The sequence below is a fragment of the Haliotis asinina genome, chromosome 15 (assembly GCF_037392515.1).
Source record: "Haliotis asinina isolate JCU_RB_2024 chromosome 15, JCU_Hal_asi_v2, whole genome shotgun sequence".
NCBI lineage: Eukaryota > Metazoa > Mollusca > Gastropoda > Lepetellida > Haliotidae > Haliotis > Haliotis asinina.
The window spans coordinates 50,651,864-50,668,161 of NC_090294.1; the positions used below are offsets into that span (position 1 = coordinate 50,651,864).

A 16,298-nucleotide genomic window follows, 5' to 3' on the forward strand; every position below is an offset into this window, starting at 1 on the left:
CTACCCATAGCAGTCAAGTTGCCGAGCCCTGATTTTCCTGTTCAGCAATGTCTGTGTGGCTGCATTCCAATCAACATGCGATCGCTTAGGTGCATATTAACACTTAACAAGCTAGATTATTATATTTCAGACTTTTTGTCACGCTATAGAAGGACATTTTTCACGTTGGTCTCCACGACCATGTTCAAACAGCCTACATTTGTCGTATGTATGGCACACCAAGAAACTAAACGTATTACCCTACACTTTTATTTGTAACAAGATGGGTGTCAAGTTTTTAATTTTGTTGCAAAGGAGGCATAAGAGTTCAGTGTTGTCAGATATCCCAGGTGTACTGAGCGAGTGAGCGTTGTTAAACCCCGATATCAGCAGACGTCCAGCTGTGGACGTTACGAAATACACTAAGGAAATTGTTAATATGTTGGGTTTTTTCCCCCGTCTTATTCCCCGACAGACCTCTGTGTTGTTGCGGATTCCATTCCTAAGCTCACGAGAATTCAAAATTTCACAACTAAACGCTATTGAATTGACTTCTCTTTTGTATTCCGTACTGGTGGATAATGTTTCTGCAGAATTTCTGCGAGTGCACCGTTGTCCATGACATTGACACAGTATTGCTAAAAGCGACGTAAACCATACTCAGTGACTGAGATGTTGTCAATTGCCGTTTTATCTTTTACGTGAATTACAGAGACTGGATATTCGTGGTCGTTGAATTTGTACACTGAAATTTGGACAGTGTCAGCTTTCAGATTCAATCCTGAAATCTCTTTCAAGAGGCACCCATATAGTCTCTACACTCTCCCTTTCCGTGCGTCTTGTTTTATGAATGCCCGATGACCGATCATGAGAGGACAGATCATCCAAGACCATGAAGTCGGGTCTCCAGCAGTCTTTATTGCTGTCAGTCCTGGATCAAAGGTATAGTTTCACCATACACCATGTCACTAACTAACACAGGAGGCTTGCTGCACACATTCTCCCCAACCAACATTACATCACCCAACACCACCCAAATACCGTATACATACATATCGCAGAGAATTATTCTTGCATTTGGGCAAGTCGAACACGTTTTGCGTGAGGTAAGCAAAAATGAAATATTACGCCATAATTCACAGACTTTAACAAAATGTATCGAACGTTCCACCTCATATGGAGTTTTCCAACATGAAAGGTTTTCAGACGCCAACGCTGTAACAGAGAATGGAACATTCCTTAAACTAAACAGCAACATAGTTTCAGTTATTCCTGGGGTTTATCGCCATATCAAGGTTCATGTAGGTATTGGACCCTTAAGAAGAAGGTTTAGTGATGTATCTGCTAACAAGCTGCGAGTCCGCCATGTTGTGTGTTAGCAGCCTGTCAAACATCTCACTCTGGGCCACGGTAAACATGTTCTTCCAGTCTCCCACCACCCCTAGAACACAACAAGCATTATATACTGTCAAGATGGTAGGGTACTTCAGTGGATAACGTGTTCGACTCTCACAACATGTTCACTTTGAGAATATGATGGGTTTATCATGCTCTTCCATACTGGTAACACATATTCTGTCGTTTATCTGAACTTGGATAAACGTAAACACATTTTGTCGTTTATCTGAACTTGGATAAACGTAAACACATTTTGTCGTTTATCTGAACTTAGATTAAAGTGAACATATTATGTCGTTTATTGGAGATGGATTAATGTGAACATATTATGCCGTTTTTCTGGACATGGATTAATGTGAACACATTCTGCCGTTATCTGGACTTGGATTAATGTGAACACATTCTGTCGTTATCTGGACATGGATTAATGGGAACACATTCTGCCGTTATCTGGACTTGGATTACCTGACTTTATGAAAATTCGCAGTTATGAATGAAATCCACTTTTTCCATCCTACTCCATTCTCAGAAGCAAATACATTCCACACACATTTTTCGTCACAACCACTTGCTCTAGCATTCACATATTTAATGTCTTTTCAAGATGATAATGTTCTCCTTAACCCGTCACTATTTATAAAACATAATATGTGACTTGGAAATGAACTGTTAGACAATATAATAAGCTAAATGAAATTTTACAATTACCCGTCATTTTTTTTCTCTGCATCATTCGTATTGCATATTGTATATTATTTACAAAAGTATATTTGTATGTTGGTCGGAAGCCTTAAATACATAAAATTCCTGTCTGGACTTGGAATAAAGAGGACATTCTGTCGAAAACGTGAATGAAACGGAGCAAATTATGCCATTAATCTGGACATGAAAGACAGGGAAGATATTCTGCCATTAATCTGGACATGGAAGACAGGGACGATATTCTGCCGTTAATCTGGATATGGATGACAAGGGACATATTCTGTCGCTCAATGGGACCTGAATTACAGTGAACATATTTTGTCGTTAATACGGTGAACATATCGTTAATCTGGACCTGGATAACAAGGATATATTCTGTCGTTTAATTGGACTTGAATCAAAGAAGACATATTGTGTCGGGGCATATTTTGTACGGAAGCCGAGTTCTCTTGTTAAATGTAAATCTTACGGGTCATGTCGCATCCCGCGTTTATTCCATGCTCAGAGTACTCTGGACATAATCCGTCAATAATTCTAAACCTGTGTTACCGAGGACATAGCCGTTGTCCACCCACCTTTTCTATACATTATGTCTCTGTTGTCGGACAGTAGTGTGTACTGCAGCTTGTCCACTGCCATGTTCGCGAAGCTGCATTTGTCGGCGATCCGGGAACACAATTCGTCACTCCGAGGCAACCCGAGGAAATCTGACAGTCTACTGACAGAGTCTTTAGGGTTCTGAAACAGTCCGAGATATGCAACATGTTATTGTTGCAAGGTTGATTGTTTCCAGCTGTCATACTGTTGATTGCGGCGTCAAGCACATACCTACGGTGTAGTTACAATGGCACAATAGACTGTGCTTTTTGCAGAGACCTCTTATGGACGTGGCAAGGGTTGCCCGATATATGTTATTAACATCAAACCTATATACATTTAGATGCTTCACCTAAGGTTTGTTCTAGGCATATGGTACAAGGATCTATTTATTGGAGATGCTCAGTTGTTCGACGTTGGATTTATTGTGACGGAAATTTCATGTTCTGGGGGGAATTTCTTTCTCCAATGAGCTTCACAAATTAATTTTAGATATTCCTTTTCTTTCTTAAACTCCAAAGTTCAGCGCCAAGTTGAGGTCTACAGAATTCGGCGTTCACAATCTGAGTAATGTTTTACAGATGAATCTTGTGACGCCATCACCTGCTTTGTGTCCTCATAATTCATCACCAGGATCTGTTGCCCATTCCTATTTGTCTTGATTACATCCTCAAAGTTCTTCACGTGCTCAAACCAGGACCCCCACTGCACTACAAGAAAACAAGATGGACGGCAGAGTGAGTGAGTGAGTGAGTAAAAGGACGTGTGAGTGAATGGGTGTGTTTGTGAAAGAGAGGGAGTGAGTGAGTGAGTTTATCGTGTCTGGACCACACAATCAAGTGATGAACAGAGAAGAGAATGAGTAGAGAAAGGGGTAGAGAGAGGATACAGCAGGGAAGGTAAGGGAGAGAGAAGGCGGGAAGATGCCATGTTATCAACCCTACACTGTAAGGTCTCAACGTGAAGGACCGTGAAGTAGCCTAGTGGTTATATCGTTCACTCGTTACACCGAACACAGGGATTCCAATGTGCTAAGCCCATTTCAGGTGTTCCCGCAATGATATTGCTGGAATATTTCTATAAGCGACGTGAAACTATACTCAATCACTCACAATCGGTGAAGTGCCCCAGAAATGAGATGTTCCCTGTGCTAAGCCATGAGTTCATTTTAATCAGATTGATCCGTTTGCTAGTCTCAAACTACAAAGTGCAATGATACCAGTGACCATCAGATCTTTCAGATCGCATTGTGGGTGAACCCGTGCAGCGTGTAGGGCTTCAATACCTTCCCCATTCATGAACAGCTCCAGGAAGTCTCTCCAGGCTCCCCGATAGTCTACCCCCGTCTTGTTGTTGATGTAGAAGTGGTAGAACGACACAGCAACATCCCGGGGGTCACGCAGCACGTACACAATCTTGTTCTTAAGGGTGGTGATGTCTCTTGGTAGTTCTTCGTAAAACAGGTGCGTGTTGAGAACTCGGGGTGACGGGGCAAGGTCAAGGTCACGTGCCGGAGCCACTGACAACATCATCTTTCCTTTCCACATAGGAATGGTCTCGTCCCGACCCGCCAGAAGCATTGAGATCATTTCAAAGGTCCAGTGTGTTCCTTGAAGTACACAATGAATCGTGAATGTTTCATGAAGTACAAAGAAGTATTAGCAAGACTGTGGTGGTATCTTAACCAACCCTGCGGTTGACAAGGAGGGTGGATGTAACGGAATATTAAGAAATAGTGTGAGCGTGTCCTTCCCCTTTTCGTAATGACACCTTACGTCATTACTAATTCTATCTATCCATTTAAATAATTTTTACTTCTGTTACCCTTTACGCTCTTGTGGAAGTTGCTTCGGCGAATAATCGAGATGTGATCTCAGTTAATGATTAATCGTTATAAATGATGCTTAATAATATTATTGTGTCTTTGATTGTTGAAATAATGAAGTTTGTTGTTGAGGTTTGTTAATTTCTGGTTATGGTTTGACTTATAAAGGTGGGATAGTGGACTAGCCTAGGGATAAAGCGTTCGCTTGTCACGCCAAAGATCCGGGTTCGGCCTCAAACATGGGTACCACGCATGAAGTCTATTATCCTCGCCGTGATATAATTGCTGGAATATTACTAAACAACAGCGTATAACCATACTTATGACATGGAGCATCTGCTGTTATTAATGTGGACATAGAAGACAGGGAGATATTCTGTCATTAATGTGGACATAGAAGACAAGGAGATATTCTGTCATTAACGTGGACTTGGATGACAAGGGACATATTCTGTCGCTCAGTGGGACCTGAATTACAGTGGGCATATTCTGTCCTTAATCTGCACTTGGAAGACGGGGCATATTCTGTTATTGGTCTGGACATTACCAGGATTGGTGTAGGGAAGCCGAGTTTTCTTGTTAAATGTAAATCTTACGGGTCTTGTCGCATCCCACGTTTATTCTATGCTCAGGGTACTCTAGACATAATCCGTCTGTAAAACCATACTCATTCACTCACTCACTCACTTCTAAAGGTTTGTAATCATCAGAAGGCACCTATACAGGTTACAAAATCATCATTCATGAAACAGTCTAGTGTTATCTTTTGGTGAGTTTAACGCCTTGACCATGAGTAGTTACCTTTCGATGTGAAATGCTTGACTTGAGCTATTTATTTAGTTTTACCTGTAGTGAATATACACACCTAAGTCTAAATATCCACGAATAATGAATGGTATTATCGTTGGTTTATGTAACCACACTTCATGATTAGTGTTGTATTCTGGTGAGTTGACACTTCGCCAGTCATTTAGTGTTCCCGTTCTGTTGGTTTGATCAAGTTAATCATCAATAAACTAAGATAGCCAACTCGGGTTTTAACATTTCTTTAAATGAAGTATCTACTGTGCTGGGAATATTTCTGTTATGGAACTGTTCGTCAGGAGAAAGCTCTTACCTGAACGTGGATAACCACATATGATGACGTCATCCTCCCGTAACTTAATGTTGGGGATATTTCTGTTATGGAACTGTTCGTCAGGAGAAAGCTCTTACCTGAACGTGGATAACCACATATGATGACGTCATCCTCCCGTAACTTAATGTTGGGGATATTTCTGTTATGGAACTGTTCGTCAGGAGAAAGCTCTTACCTGAACGTGGATATCCACATATGATGACGTCATCCTCCCGTAACTTAATGTTGGGGATATTTCTGTTATGGAACTGTTCGTCAGGAGAAAGCTCTTACCTGAACGTGGATAACCACATATGATGACGTCATCCTCCCGTAACTTAATGTTGGGGATATTTCTGTTATGGAACTGTTCGTCAGGAGAAAGCTCTTACCTGAACGTGGATAACCACATATGATGACGTCATCCTCCCGTAACTTAATGTTGGGAATATTTCTGTTATGGAACTGTTCGTCAGGAGAAAGCTCTTACCTGAACGTGGATAACCACATATGATGACGTCATCCTCCCGTAACTTAATGTTGGGGATATTTCTGTTATGGAACTGTTCGTCAGGAGAAAGCTCTTACCTGAACGTGGATATCCACATATGATGACGTCATCTTCCCGTAACTTAATGTTGGGGATATTTCTGACAATTTCTTCTTTTATTACGAGTGGAAATCTTTTCCCTTCGATGTCTATATATTTGTGCAGATTACCTCCCTTGTCCTGGTCAGTCCTGAGAGCCATCGCTGCACCTACTCCAGGTCTGACTAAATGTAACTCAGTAATTACACAAATACATGTAACAGTGAAGGGTTTAGATTGCTATCAGCCGGCCACCATATCATATATACATGTAAACAGTGGCCAGCTGTGCTCATTTAATAACGGTTCCTACCTTTCATTTCCCGTATGATGTGTAGAATTATTAAAGCTATGGCATTCATCCCCAATGTCACATTTTGTCTGTGTCTTTTCATGTCAATTCTTTGCAACTCCAATTTTTGCAACAATATTAGCTAAAATGGTGGATTAGTTAATCAGAGTACATATTGAAGCGGAGTCTTTGCCATTCTGTTGTGGCACATGTCTGTATGACACGCCAGATTCGGGATTGGGCACATTAGTCAGAAAATAATGTCCTCAGGTGTATTGATAATCACAGTAACCGTTATGCAGTCAGTTCACCTCCTCTGATGCCATCACCGTGTCTGGATATTCAGTTTCAATGTGTGTCTGTGCACATGTACAGCACTGCAGGATAAGGGAATGGCATTGATTTTATAGTGGTCAACTTTCCCTTCATGTCAAGCAATATTCCAAGGGCTCCAGCCCCTCGTGATTACATTCCACAGCTTTTGAGGTACAATATGAAATGCTCTTCCTCCGAAGACTTCAAACAGCGTACTCTTACTCAAAAACTGCGTGATCAGGTTACAACGTTCAAGGCCTCGATGGCGCTTTTAAGACATCTTTATGACAAGCGGAGGACATTTCCAATTTCCATTTTCAAAACCTACAGCTCTCTGACTTGCCCCTGCATGTGTTTGTTACATTTCGTACGGTGTAATCATTGTGGTGAGTCGTTATGTCTACGTAGCAGATATTAATATCCAGCACACATAAATGTCCAACAGCAGCCATGCAGCTACGCAAGATGTAATCTATCACCTGTTGGTGTCATTTGTAATTCCAGTTTTTCAGTCGTCCAACTGATAACACCTGCCTCACAGGTAGTGTCACGCTGACAACGCAAATAGCTCTAGCTCACGTGAGTTCCCTTGGGAAAAAGAGCAATATACGTGATGCTATCAAACATCCATATTGCTTCATACGAAACACATCTGGCGGTAATGCATGTGCACAGAAGCGGTTTTCCATCCTCGCTACTCCCGTATGAAACGTATATCTTGACCTGGTTTTGGAATAAAAAGTATTTCTGGACAACGCTGTGGATTAAACAGTGGAATAAGCAGTATATCAGGATAAGATAGTGACATATACTCTATATCAAGATAATACAGTGGAATAGACAGTGTATCAGGATAAGATAGTGACATATACTCTATATCAAGATAATACTGTGGAATAGACAGTGTATCAGGATAAGATAGTGACATATACTCTATATCAAGATAATACAGTGGAATAGACAGTGTATCAGGATAAGATAGTGACATATACTCTATATCAAGATAATACTGTGGAATAGACAGTGTATCAGGATAAGATAGTGACATATACTCTATATCAAGATAATACTGTGGAATAGACAGTGTATCAGGATAAGATAGTGACATATACTCTATATCAAGATAATACAGTGGAATAGACAGTGTATCAGGATAAGATAGTGACATATACTCTATATCAAGATAATACTGTGGAATAGACAGTGTATCAGGATAAGATAGTGACATATACTCTATATCAAGATAATACTGTGGAATAGACAGTGTATCAGGATAATGCTGTGAGGTGAACAGTTTATTCTTTTGAATAAACAGTATATCAGGACAAGGCAGTGAAATATACTGTATATCAGGACAAGGCAGTGAAATATACTGTATATCAGGATCAAATTGTGGAATGAACAGTATATGCTATGGTATTGTGGAATAAACAGTACACCAGGATACCAGTGTGGAGCAAATAGTCATATATGACAGTCTTGGTACACTAGTGGAGCAGTCAACAGATCATCTGCATGTACCATGTTGAGAATGCCAGCATCCAGAATCGCATCATCGCTTACTTTGGTAGCAGATCTTTTAAATTGTCAAATCAAGTTTGGAAATACTATTTCCTGCAGAAAACGGTTATCACAGAGATTAAAATTAACGCCAAAATATACTACTCAAAAAAAGAAAAGAAAAGAAACGTATAGCTGAAACTTGTTATCAATTTATACACTTAAGGTTCAGTAATACAGGGTAGTCATGAAGAAAACCTGAATGAACATTAAAGGTCCAATGCTGCAAAGAACCTGTACGTCACAAATGACAAGTGTTCCAAGGTCAAAGTCGCAGAGCTGTCACTATCTTGTGTGGCATCAATGCCATTAGTATCAATGGTTGCTTTGCATCGGCGTCCCATAGACTGGACCACAGTCCGGATAAAGCGCCTGGGAATGAGTTGGTACTCTTCCCTCAAGGCCACAAACAGAGTATGTAACGTCTGTGGCTGAGGGTTACGCTGTCGCACACGACGATCCAATTCGTCCCACAAATGTTCAATAGGGTTAAGATCCGGTGATCGTGAGGGCCGGTCAAAAACCTGAACATTGTCCTGGGCAAGGAAATCCCTGCATGCTTATTCTTGCTGTATGCGGCCGAGCGTTATCATGCTGGAAAATAATGTTCTGGCGGTTCATAAAAGGAAGGACATGAGGCCTGATGATTTCATCACGGTAACGTCGAGCTGTCAAATTGCCCTGCACTTGAATGCAGTCTAAGTAAACTTAGTCTCAGTGTATTTCGTTACACTCCACCACTGAGTCTAACGAAACCTAATAGAAGTCAGGAAACCTTTGAGCGACTTATAACCGTCCAATCAAACGCGAGACGGTTAAATAGATTGAACCAATCAAACAACGGCTACTATTTAGGGATCGGAGGGAGTTTCAAAATATTCAGGTTACCGACACAGATTTCTCAACAAACAAAAATCCGTATGTAACACAGTTATCTGACTAGCAGTATAAACGCTTTGAGGGTTCTTTTGACATGATTACCATTAGCCAACATTTCTGCAAGATGACATCCTTGAATATTGCCAAAAAACACTATATATTTTCAGCGACTGTTTACTCACCGTTGTCATGGTTGTAACGTGCGTCGTGTGCATCACCTGGAAGTGACCGTACGCTAAATAGCATTCGGAATCGTTCGGGTACGAACCTTTTCGAGATAAAAAGTTCAAAAGGTATGTGCGAATGTCCACTTTCGCGATTTGGTAAGCTGTGTCCTGATTGGTCAATCTCAAAGGGTACCTGACGCGACCTCTCATAAGGTTTCGTTAGACTCAGTAGTGGAGTGTAACGAAAAGCACTGAGGATAGTTTACTTAGACTGCAGCTGAATGAGATCTGTCCTGCCACTGTATGAGATGTTAGCCCAAACCATGGCACGGGTACCACCAAATCTGTCCACTTCTGTACACAATTTGCATCGTAGCGTTCGTTACGACGTTGATATACACGTGCTCTTCCGCCGGGACGTCGCAGCATGTAAAGTGACTCATCAGTGAAGATAACAGTTCCCTACCTTTGCAATGACCATGGGTGATGTTGGCGACACAACTGTCTGCGTTATTGCCGTTGTTGACGTGTAAGGACCGGTCCTTTAAAAGGTCTTCTGGAACGAATACCAGCCTCACGTAAGTAGTTCCTCACAGTCTGATCAGACATTGTTCTGAGTCCTGGCACTACCAACGTTGTGGAGGATGCTGTGGTGAACCTGTTCCGCAAATGTCGAAGCCGAATAATCCTGTCCTGAGCGGGTGTGGCCAAACGGGGTCGACCTGAGCTGGGGCGATCATGTGTTGAGCCTTGCTGCTGGTAGCGATGGCAAAGTCTTGTTGTGGTACTCTGTGACACTTTCAGTTGCCTTGCAATCGCAGACTGAGACTCCCCAGCCTCCAAATGACCAATCGCATTGTTGCGCTGAGCCTCAGTAAGGCTAGGCATGACTGTAACACTAAAGGACAAGGTATGATAGAGGCCCTTATTGGCCCACAACATGTCATGATTATCAAAATTTTACAACACGATAATTTTAGCATAAAAGGAGCTAAACTAATTGTTGAAGTTACCTCCAATTGCATTTTTATGTTTTTAGTGTTGTTAGTTTTCCCCTTTGAAGACCTCAGAGTTAACATACTGTACAATATCTTCTAGAAACCTACATTTTCTGATTTTCAGAGTGGTAGAAAAGTGTGAGCAAAAGCGTGACCCATCCCATTTTTTTCACCACATATGAAGAGAGTAAATTAGAATGCACACCTAAAAACTTGTGGCATGTGGTGGGTCACGCTTTTGCTCACATCAAAATCTTAAAAAAGTACATTTTTTCGGTTTATGAAATTGCCCCATACAACATCTGAAAGCATAAACATTGACATAAACTAACATCTTTAAAAACAATCCATCACATTTAAACATCTGTGCCATGATACATTATATTTGAATGGTTTTGTGCTCTAAAATACACATATCAAATATCTTTATTAAAATTTTAAATATCATAAGGCACTCTCAAGGCTGATTTACGAGAGGTAAACATTGGTTTTTGGTTGTTGGTCTCTGCTAGAAAAGTAAGAAGATGTCTGAAGATTTTCAAAATATGATCAAGCAGTATTGTAAAGGTGAGAATCTTTGTTATTATGTAAGAATTTGATCATAGTTTTTCTATCATCTGTATATCAAACACCTTTGAGTCACCTGTCACTGTCAACATAACACTGTCATTCAACAGGATTGCCATGTATAAACATATGCATTTTCCAAGACCTTATGTACCTTGATGTTTCCAATGACATATTAGATTTCATTTAACCAAAATGACTACACTCAACTGTATGAAAAGGATGTTTTAGCTAGAATAAGAACATTGTATCAAGGTCTGGCAGCTGATGAACACAAACAGATGTCAAGTCATACATAGTTGTAAAGTGTAATTATATAAGCTTAAATTCACTCTGCGTGGCAAAGGAATATGTAGCCTAATGGTTGGAATGGTGGACTGTTGGTATCTTTTGTTATCCGACATGCAGGTTCAAATCCATGTAACTTTTCTTTCTTTTTTCCAAAGTTTGTTTATCAAGTCTACAATGTTTAATTAAACTGTTTCACATCAAATCCAAATATTGTAATTTGTTTCTTAAGTTTGGTAATCTGTTACAAAATTGGTGAAACAAGCTTTAATTAACATCATGTAAATCTTTTCTCGAGACACTGACCATTCACCTTTTCAAGTCGGTCTAGTTGCCTTTGTTCCCAATATTTTATATTCATATTTTATATATTTTGATCTGCTTTAAGTTTAAACACTTTTGAATACTGCAGTTCTTGAGAGTGAATCACATACTGAGATTGATGACTGTGTGAATGAAAACTAATAGTGGATGTTTTATAATCTTTAAAGTGGATACGTTGTGAATAATTACTCTGTGAAGTCTTTTGAATACTGACTTTAACATGTGCATGGTGTTAATATGAACCTGCGCTGACAATGAAATTTCACCCGAAATGGGCCCCTTTGAGGTCAAGACCTGTGATTTTTAGTGCAACATGATTGGTTATTATAGCAACATATGATGATTGAGATGTTAACTGTATATTTGCTAAAACTGGTTGTAAATGCTGACTTGTAACACTTACTAGTTGGAATGAAGTTGTGCCCAAAATGTAGCTTTACCCAAAACAGGCCCCTGTGACTTTTAGTACAACGTGTTTGTTATCATGATTACATGTTGCACAATGGACCCATGGATTACATTTGCAAAGAATGCTGTGCATAATGACTGAGTTTTGGGGACACAATTGGCAAGAAATTGAATTAACAATGTTTTGCAACCCTAATTGGGCCCCTTGGGATTAAAACATTATGATTGACATTGATATGTTTTTCAGCATGACTACCTGTCGTAAAACTGATGTAATTTGTATGTAAATAAAATGACAGTTGTAAATTAGCCATCATGGCACACTGATATTTCAGACTTTGTGTTATTTTTCATGGGCACTGATAAAACCCATTTTGGGCCCCTCTGCAGTAAAATTACACCCCAGAACATATAAAATATAGCATTTTTATGCAAAGCTAACTTGTCTCTAAACAAATAACATGTTTCAGCCAATTCTGTTAGTGGGCCAAAAATCACCCTTATCATACCTTGTCCTTTAAGATTGTCAGCTGTCGCAGGAGCATTGAAATTTCTTCCCCTTCACAATTTATTGCATTTATTGAGGAAAACAGATTTTGGTGCGTTTTTGGCGACTTGTCCTCAGTGACAATGGACTCAAACTCGGAAATGTTTGCTGACAGCGTTCACCATAGATATACTGACTGCATAGACACCAATGATTCAAATTCGAAAAGTTATATGGATGATACTACCTATGCGTTTCTTTTTTTCAGTATTTCAGTTTTGAGCCCTCCAATACCTCATTCAAAGTCGTATTTGCTTTTGTTCAAAATTTCACTTGGCCTTTGTTCAAACTGATTTCAAGAAAATGGAGTCTTTGCCTTTTTTAATGACTGGCGGGTATTACAAACCAGTCTTGGGTTTCATAGTGTATTGTAACAACATCGTGCATGCATTCAGCAGACCTCAACAAGACTTCTGTTAAGATATTCCTCAGCCTCAAAAAGTGATCGCATAAAACCGTCTTCACATTTGTCGTTCCATAAATATTTCACAAGACTGTTCTCTTTTGTTGGCATCCAGTGTTACACACGTTTCGTCTTTTGGTAATGGTAATGCAAAGGTAATTAGTAAGTGGTGAGATTCTGACCGAGTAACTTCGTTATTATGATGCGACGTTTCGGTATAAATTCTTATCCTGCTGTCAAGCAAGAGAGCAAGAAATAGCAATTACAGTGACAGCGATGTGTAAGTGATGAACCTACACCGAAACGTCGCTCTCATGGCAATAAAGATGGAAGTATTTAGATTGTCATCGGAATCTCTGTTCACTGAAATTTTCTGATGTAATGTCAGAGTAATATCTTTAATGGAAATATATACAAAACATTGTGTTCAGTAAAGGCTCTTTTGTGTTCATCGGGAAGAGGAAGACGGCGGCTGACGGTTGGCATGAATATGCGTATCACAGGCGTGAAACTAAATGAAACCAAATATCAGTTAGAATAAATCATACACGATATACACAGCTTGTGGTATATTGATCAATACACATGTGAAACAAGACAGTTACTGGTGAACCTTCCACACGTTGTCACAACCACAGAACAAACATTTTTATACATCAATTCAGGGGCGCTTCCAGGTGTCTGTGTGTGTGCCTGTGTGCGTGCGTGCGAGCGCGCGCGCGTGTGTGTGTAAGCATCCTGTCTTTCCACCCAAAAAAAATCCTCGAGGGTCATTACCCCCTACCCATATGGACTTCACGAATTAGTTGCTCTCCCCAACTCCCGGATCCGTGCCTGCAATTGATATTACAGTGATCAGAGTAAATATATTAATGTTAAGTTAGAATTGCTAATCGACTAACCTCCAAAATAAATAGAAAACAGAATTATTTATTTAGGGTTGTAAACATAACTATTTACTGTGTGTTTCTGGCACAAGATCTGGCATGACATTGGTTCACTGGTTCTGCCCGCAGTTCGTATATTTTCTTTCTGGCAAGAAAATCGGGCATGGCTCTAGTCCGATTGGCTAGTGAACATTTAATGGTGCTATGTACATCTCAAAATAAATCTGAAGCCAGCGTAGTTTGATGCAGGCCAGTAACGTTCAAGGCTAGCGAGCCTCTCTGGGCGGTCAGGCTGTGCAACGTTTTCCCACGTTGCTTTAACCAGAAGAGCTTAAAGGATGGTAGCTGATTGATTACATTGATTACACAATGTCTCGTTTCCTGTGTACTGGGTTCCGTCCTGTTGTGCAACTTAGTGCAATAACCAGTTCAGATTTGATAGACTAATTCATCTGGATGCGTAAATCATTAGGACTTGATACGTCTGAACACTTTTATATTGCAACACTACGCTCCTTCTTATCCTTACAAACGCGTTGCTCAGCGTTCTGTGTCGTACAGCGAGGTCTGACAAACGGAAACCTGGAAATCATGGAAATCACAAAACGTGGCTCTGTCGTTAGAAAACTTTGGAGATCTGGTACGGAACTGATATTATGTCAATCGTATTGTGCGTTATTAAAACTACACAGAATACAAGTATAACCGGCGAGCCAGATGCATTGTGAATCATTTTACGACCTCATCAAACAGGGACAGACTGGGATTTCTTAATTAAGGTCTACTGCCTAAACCAAATATATAAATATTTAAATACGGTGTTATTACATTTTAAAATTAAAACTCACTTGTAAACTCCATGTTCTTATGAAACAAGGAATTGAATTTAGTGTAACCAAAGTTGTTTGTGGTGTGTCTTCTCACTTTCACACGATAAAATTCGGAACGGCATAAAAGTGGGTCATTGTCCGAATGCCGCGGAATGGGTCAATGATACTTATGTTTCGGTATGTACTTTGTGTCGGTCGACAGTCAGAGACCAAACAATGACCGGTCAGTTTGAACTAAGTATATGATCAGTGTGTGTGTGCAGTATTCACGCACCCATACTCGCACAGACACACACACACCTGCGCACCCTCAAATGCAATGGAACACAATGCAGTAGTCTCAGCCCTGTGTAGCAGGGCGTGGAGTCATCACAAAGATGACATCCTTACCTTGTCAGTTTGCTGACGGGGTTAACCTGTTTGTGTATGTGGACAAGGCGTCCGACTTCGGATCAGAAGGTCCATCGTTCGAATCCCAGCACGGTACTCGAAAATTTTGTGGCGGCTACATCTGCATGGACTCTAAACTCTTTGAGATGTGGTCCCACTGTTTAGGTGCTGACGATTCGTAATGCCGGTGTGACGGTTCCATTGGGCAGTGCATTATTACCGGTAAACCGGTATTGCCATTATAGCGATATAGTTCATATTCTACAATATTTTGGATCATTCAGAGTTAGCTCCCTTTGAATTAACTGTTAAAGTTTATTTAATCCCCCTGGCCTGTCACAACCTAATCAAAGACCGCCGCTAGTAATCCACTCATGGTTTCCGTGTTTCCCTTTGTGCCTTGTAATCACAACTGTGTGCTTCAAGCTACTTACGAATTATCTCATTGCACATTAAACTCATCAGTTGTATAGACTCTACTCTACTCACATTTAATCTCTCTGTACTTCAGCCCACTCTGCTCCAATCACCTTCAGGCATCCAGTGAACATCAACCTTGTTAACTGTTTATACTCGGCAAGCAGTAATGGATATATTCACCATCTTTCCAACTGTTTGTCACGGTGTTAGTACCTACTCTAAAACGTCGGACCAAAGACCATATAATAGATCTAGTGTGTTGCAGTAAAGAAGTTGCACTCATTGCAATAAAGAAGTTGACTATCCATGGAACTCGATTACCTTTTACAGTAACAGCTTCTAAAATTCAAAGATCTTCCTTGTATTACGCTCACACTTGCATGCACTTTCTGAACACGAAGGCGCCTCAGTTTCGACGGAAGCGCAACTAAAATCGCAAATCCAAGTGGACAGGCAAAACAAAATGTGCTCCTGGAAGTATTTATTTGTGGGTTTTAGGTACTAAAGATTAGACGACCAAAACTTGTGCAAACTTGTGTTTAAATATTTGACAAAACGTAACTCGTCAAAATTCGTGTGGTCATATACAGTTAGTTGTAAACCAGAAATTCATAAACACAAACATCTCATTAGACTTGCATTAAACATTAAAATGTATTCCATATATATGGAGAGATAATGTGGATCTACTGGTTTAGTATAGCGTTACATTTCTGTGGCGTGTCAAATCCTATAATAAGGTCACGCCCATTTAACAAAGGGGTATAACTCGTACGTGACTTACTCTTCATCTAAAGAGACCAAAAGCAGACACTC

The 16,298-nt window shown here is 40.2% G+C and overlaps 1 protein-coding gene across 3 annotated transcripts; it reads right to left on the bottom strand.

The window, feature by feature from the left end:
• Positions 1-237: 237 nt before the first annotated feature.
• LOC137265493 (sulfotransferase 1B1-like) lies at positions 238-7,477 on the bottom strand. Of its 3 annotated transcripts, none has more exons than XM_067800903.1 (5): positions 6,207-6,406; positions 3,962-4,285; positions 3,280-3,386; positions 2,655-2,817; positions 238-1,420 (listed from the first exon to the last, which is right to left on the bottom strand). In XM_067800903.1, the coding sequence occupies exons 1-5, from the start codon at positions 6,367-6,369 to the stop codon at positions 1,296-1,298; spliced, it is 882 nt and encodes a 293-aa protein (XP_067657004.1). In that variant the 5' UTR covers positions 6,370-6,406; the 3' UTR covers positions 238-1,295. The 3 variants fall into 3 exon arrangements, with proteins under 3 accessions (XP_067657004.1, XP_067657006.1, XP_067657005.1); XM_067800905.1 differs by lacking the exon at positions 6,207-6,406 and adding an exon at positions 6,521-7,477 and having other exon boundaries at positions 527-1,420; XM_067800904.1 differs by having other exon boundaries at positions 527-1,420; positions 6,339-6,414.
• Positions 7,478-16,298: the final 8,821 nt, after the last annotated feature.

Coding starts and splice junctions, on each gene's coding strand:
- LOC137265493 (XM_067800903.1), bottom strand. CDS start 6,369: ATGGCTCTCAGGACTGACCAGGACAAGGGAGGTAATCTGCACAAATAT. Junction 4,286..6,206: donor ATGTGGATATCCACGTTCAG/GTAAGAGCTTTC, acceptor GTGTACTTCAAG/GAACACACTGGACCTTTGAA. Junction 3,387..3,961: donor GCTGTTCATGAATGGGGAAG/GTATTGAAGCCC, acceptor GTTTTCTTGTAG/TGCAGTGGGGGTCCTGGTTT.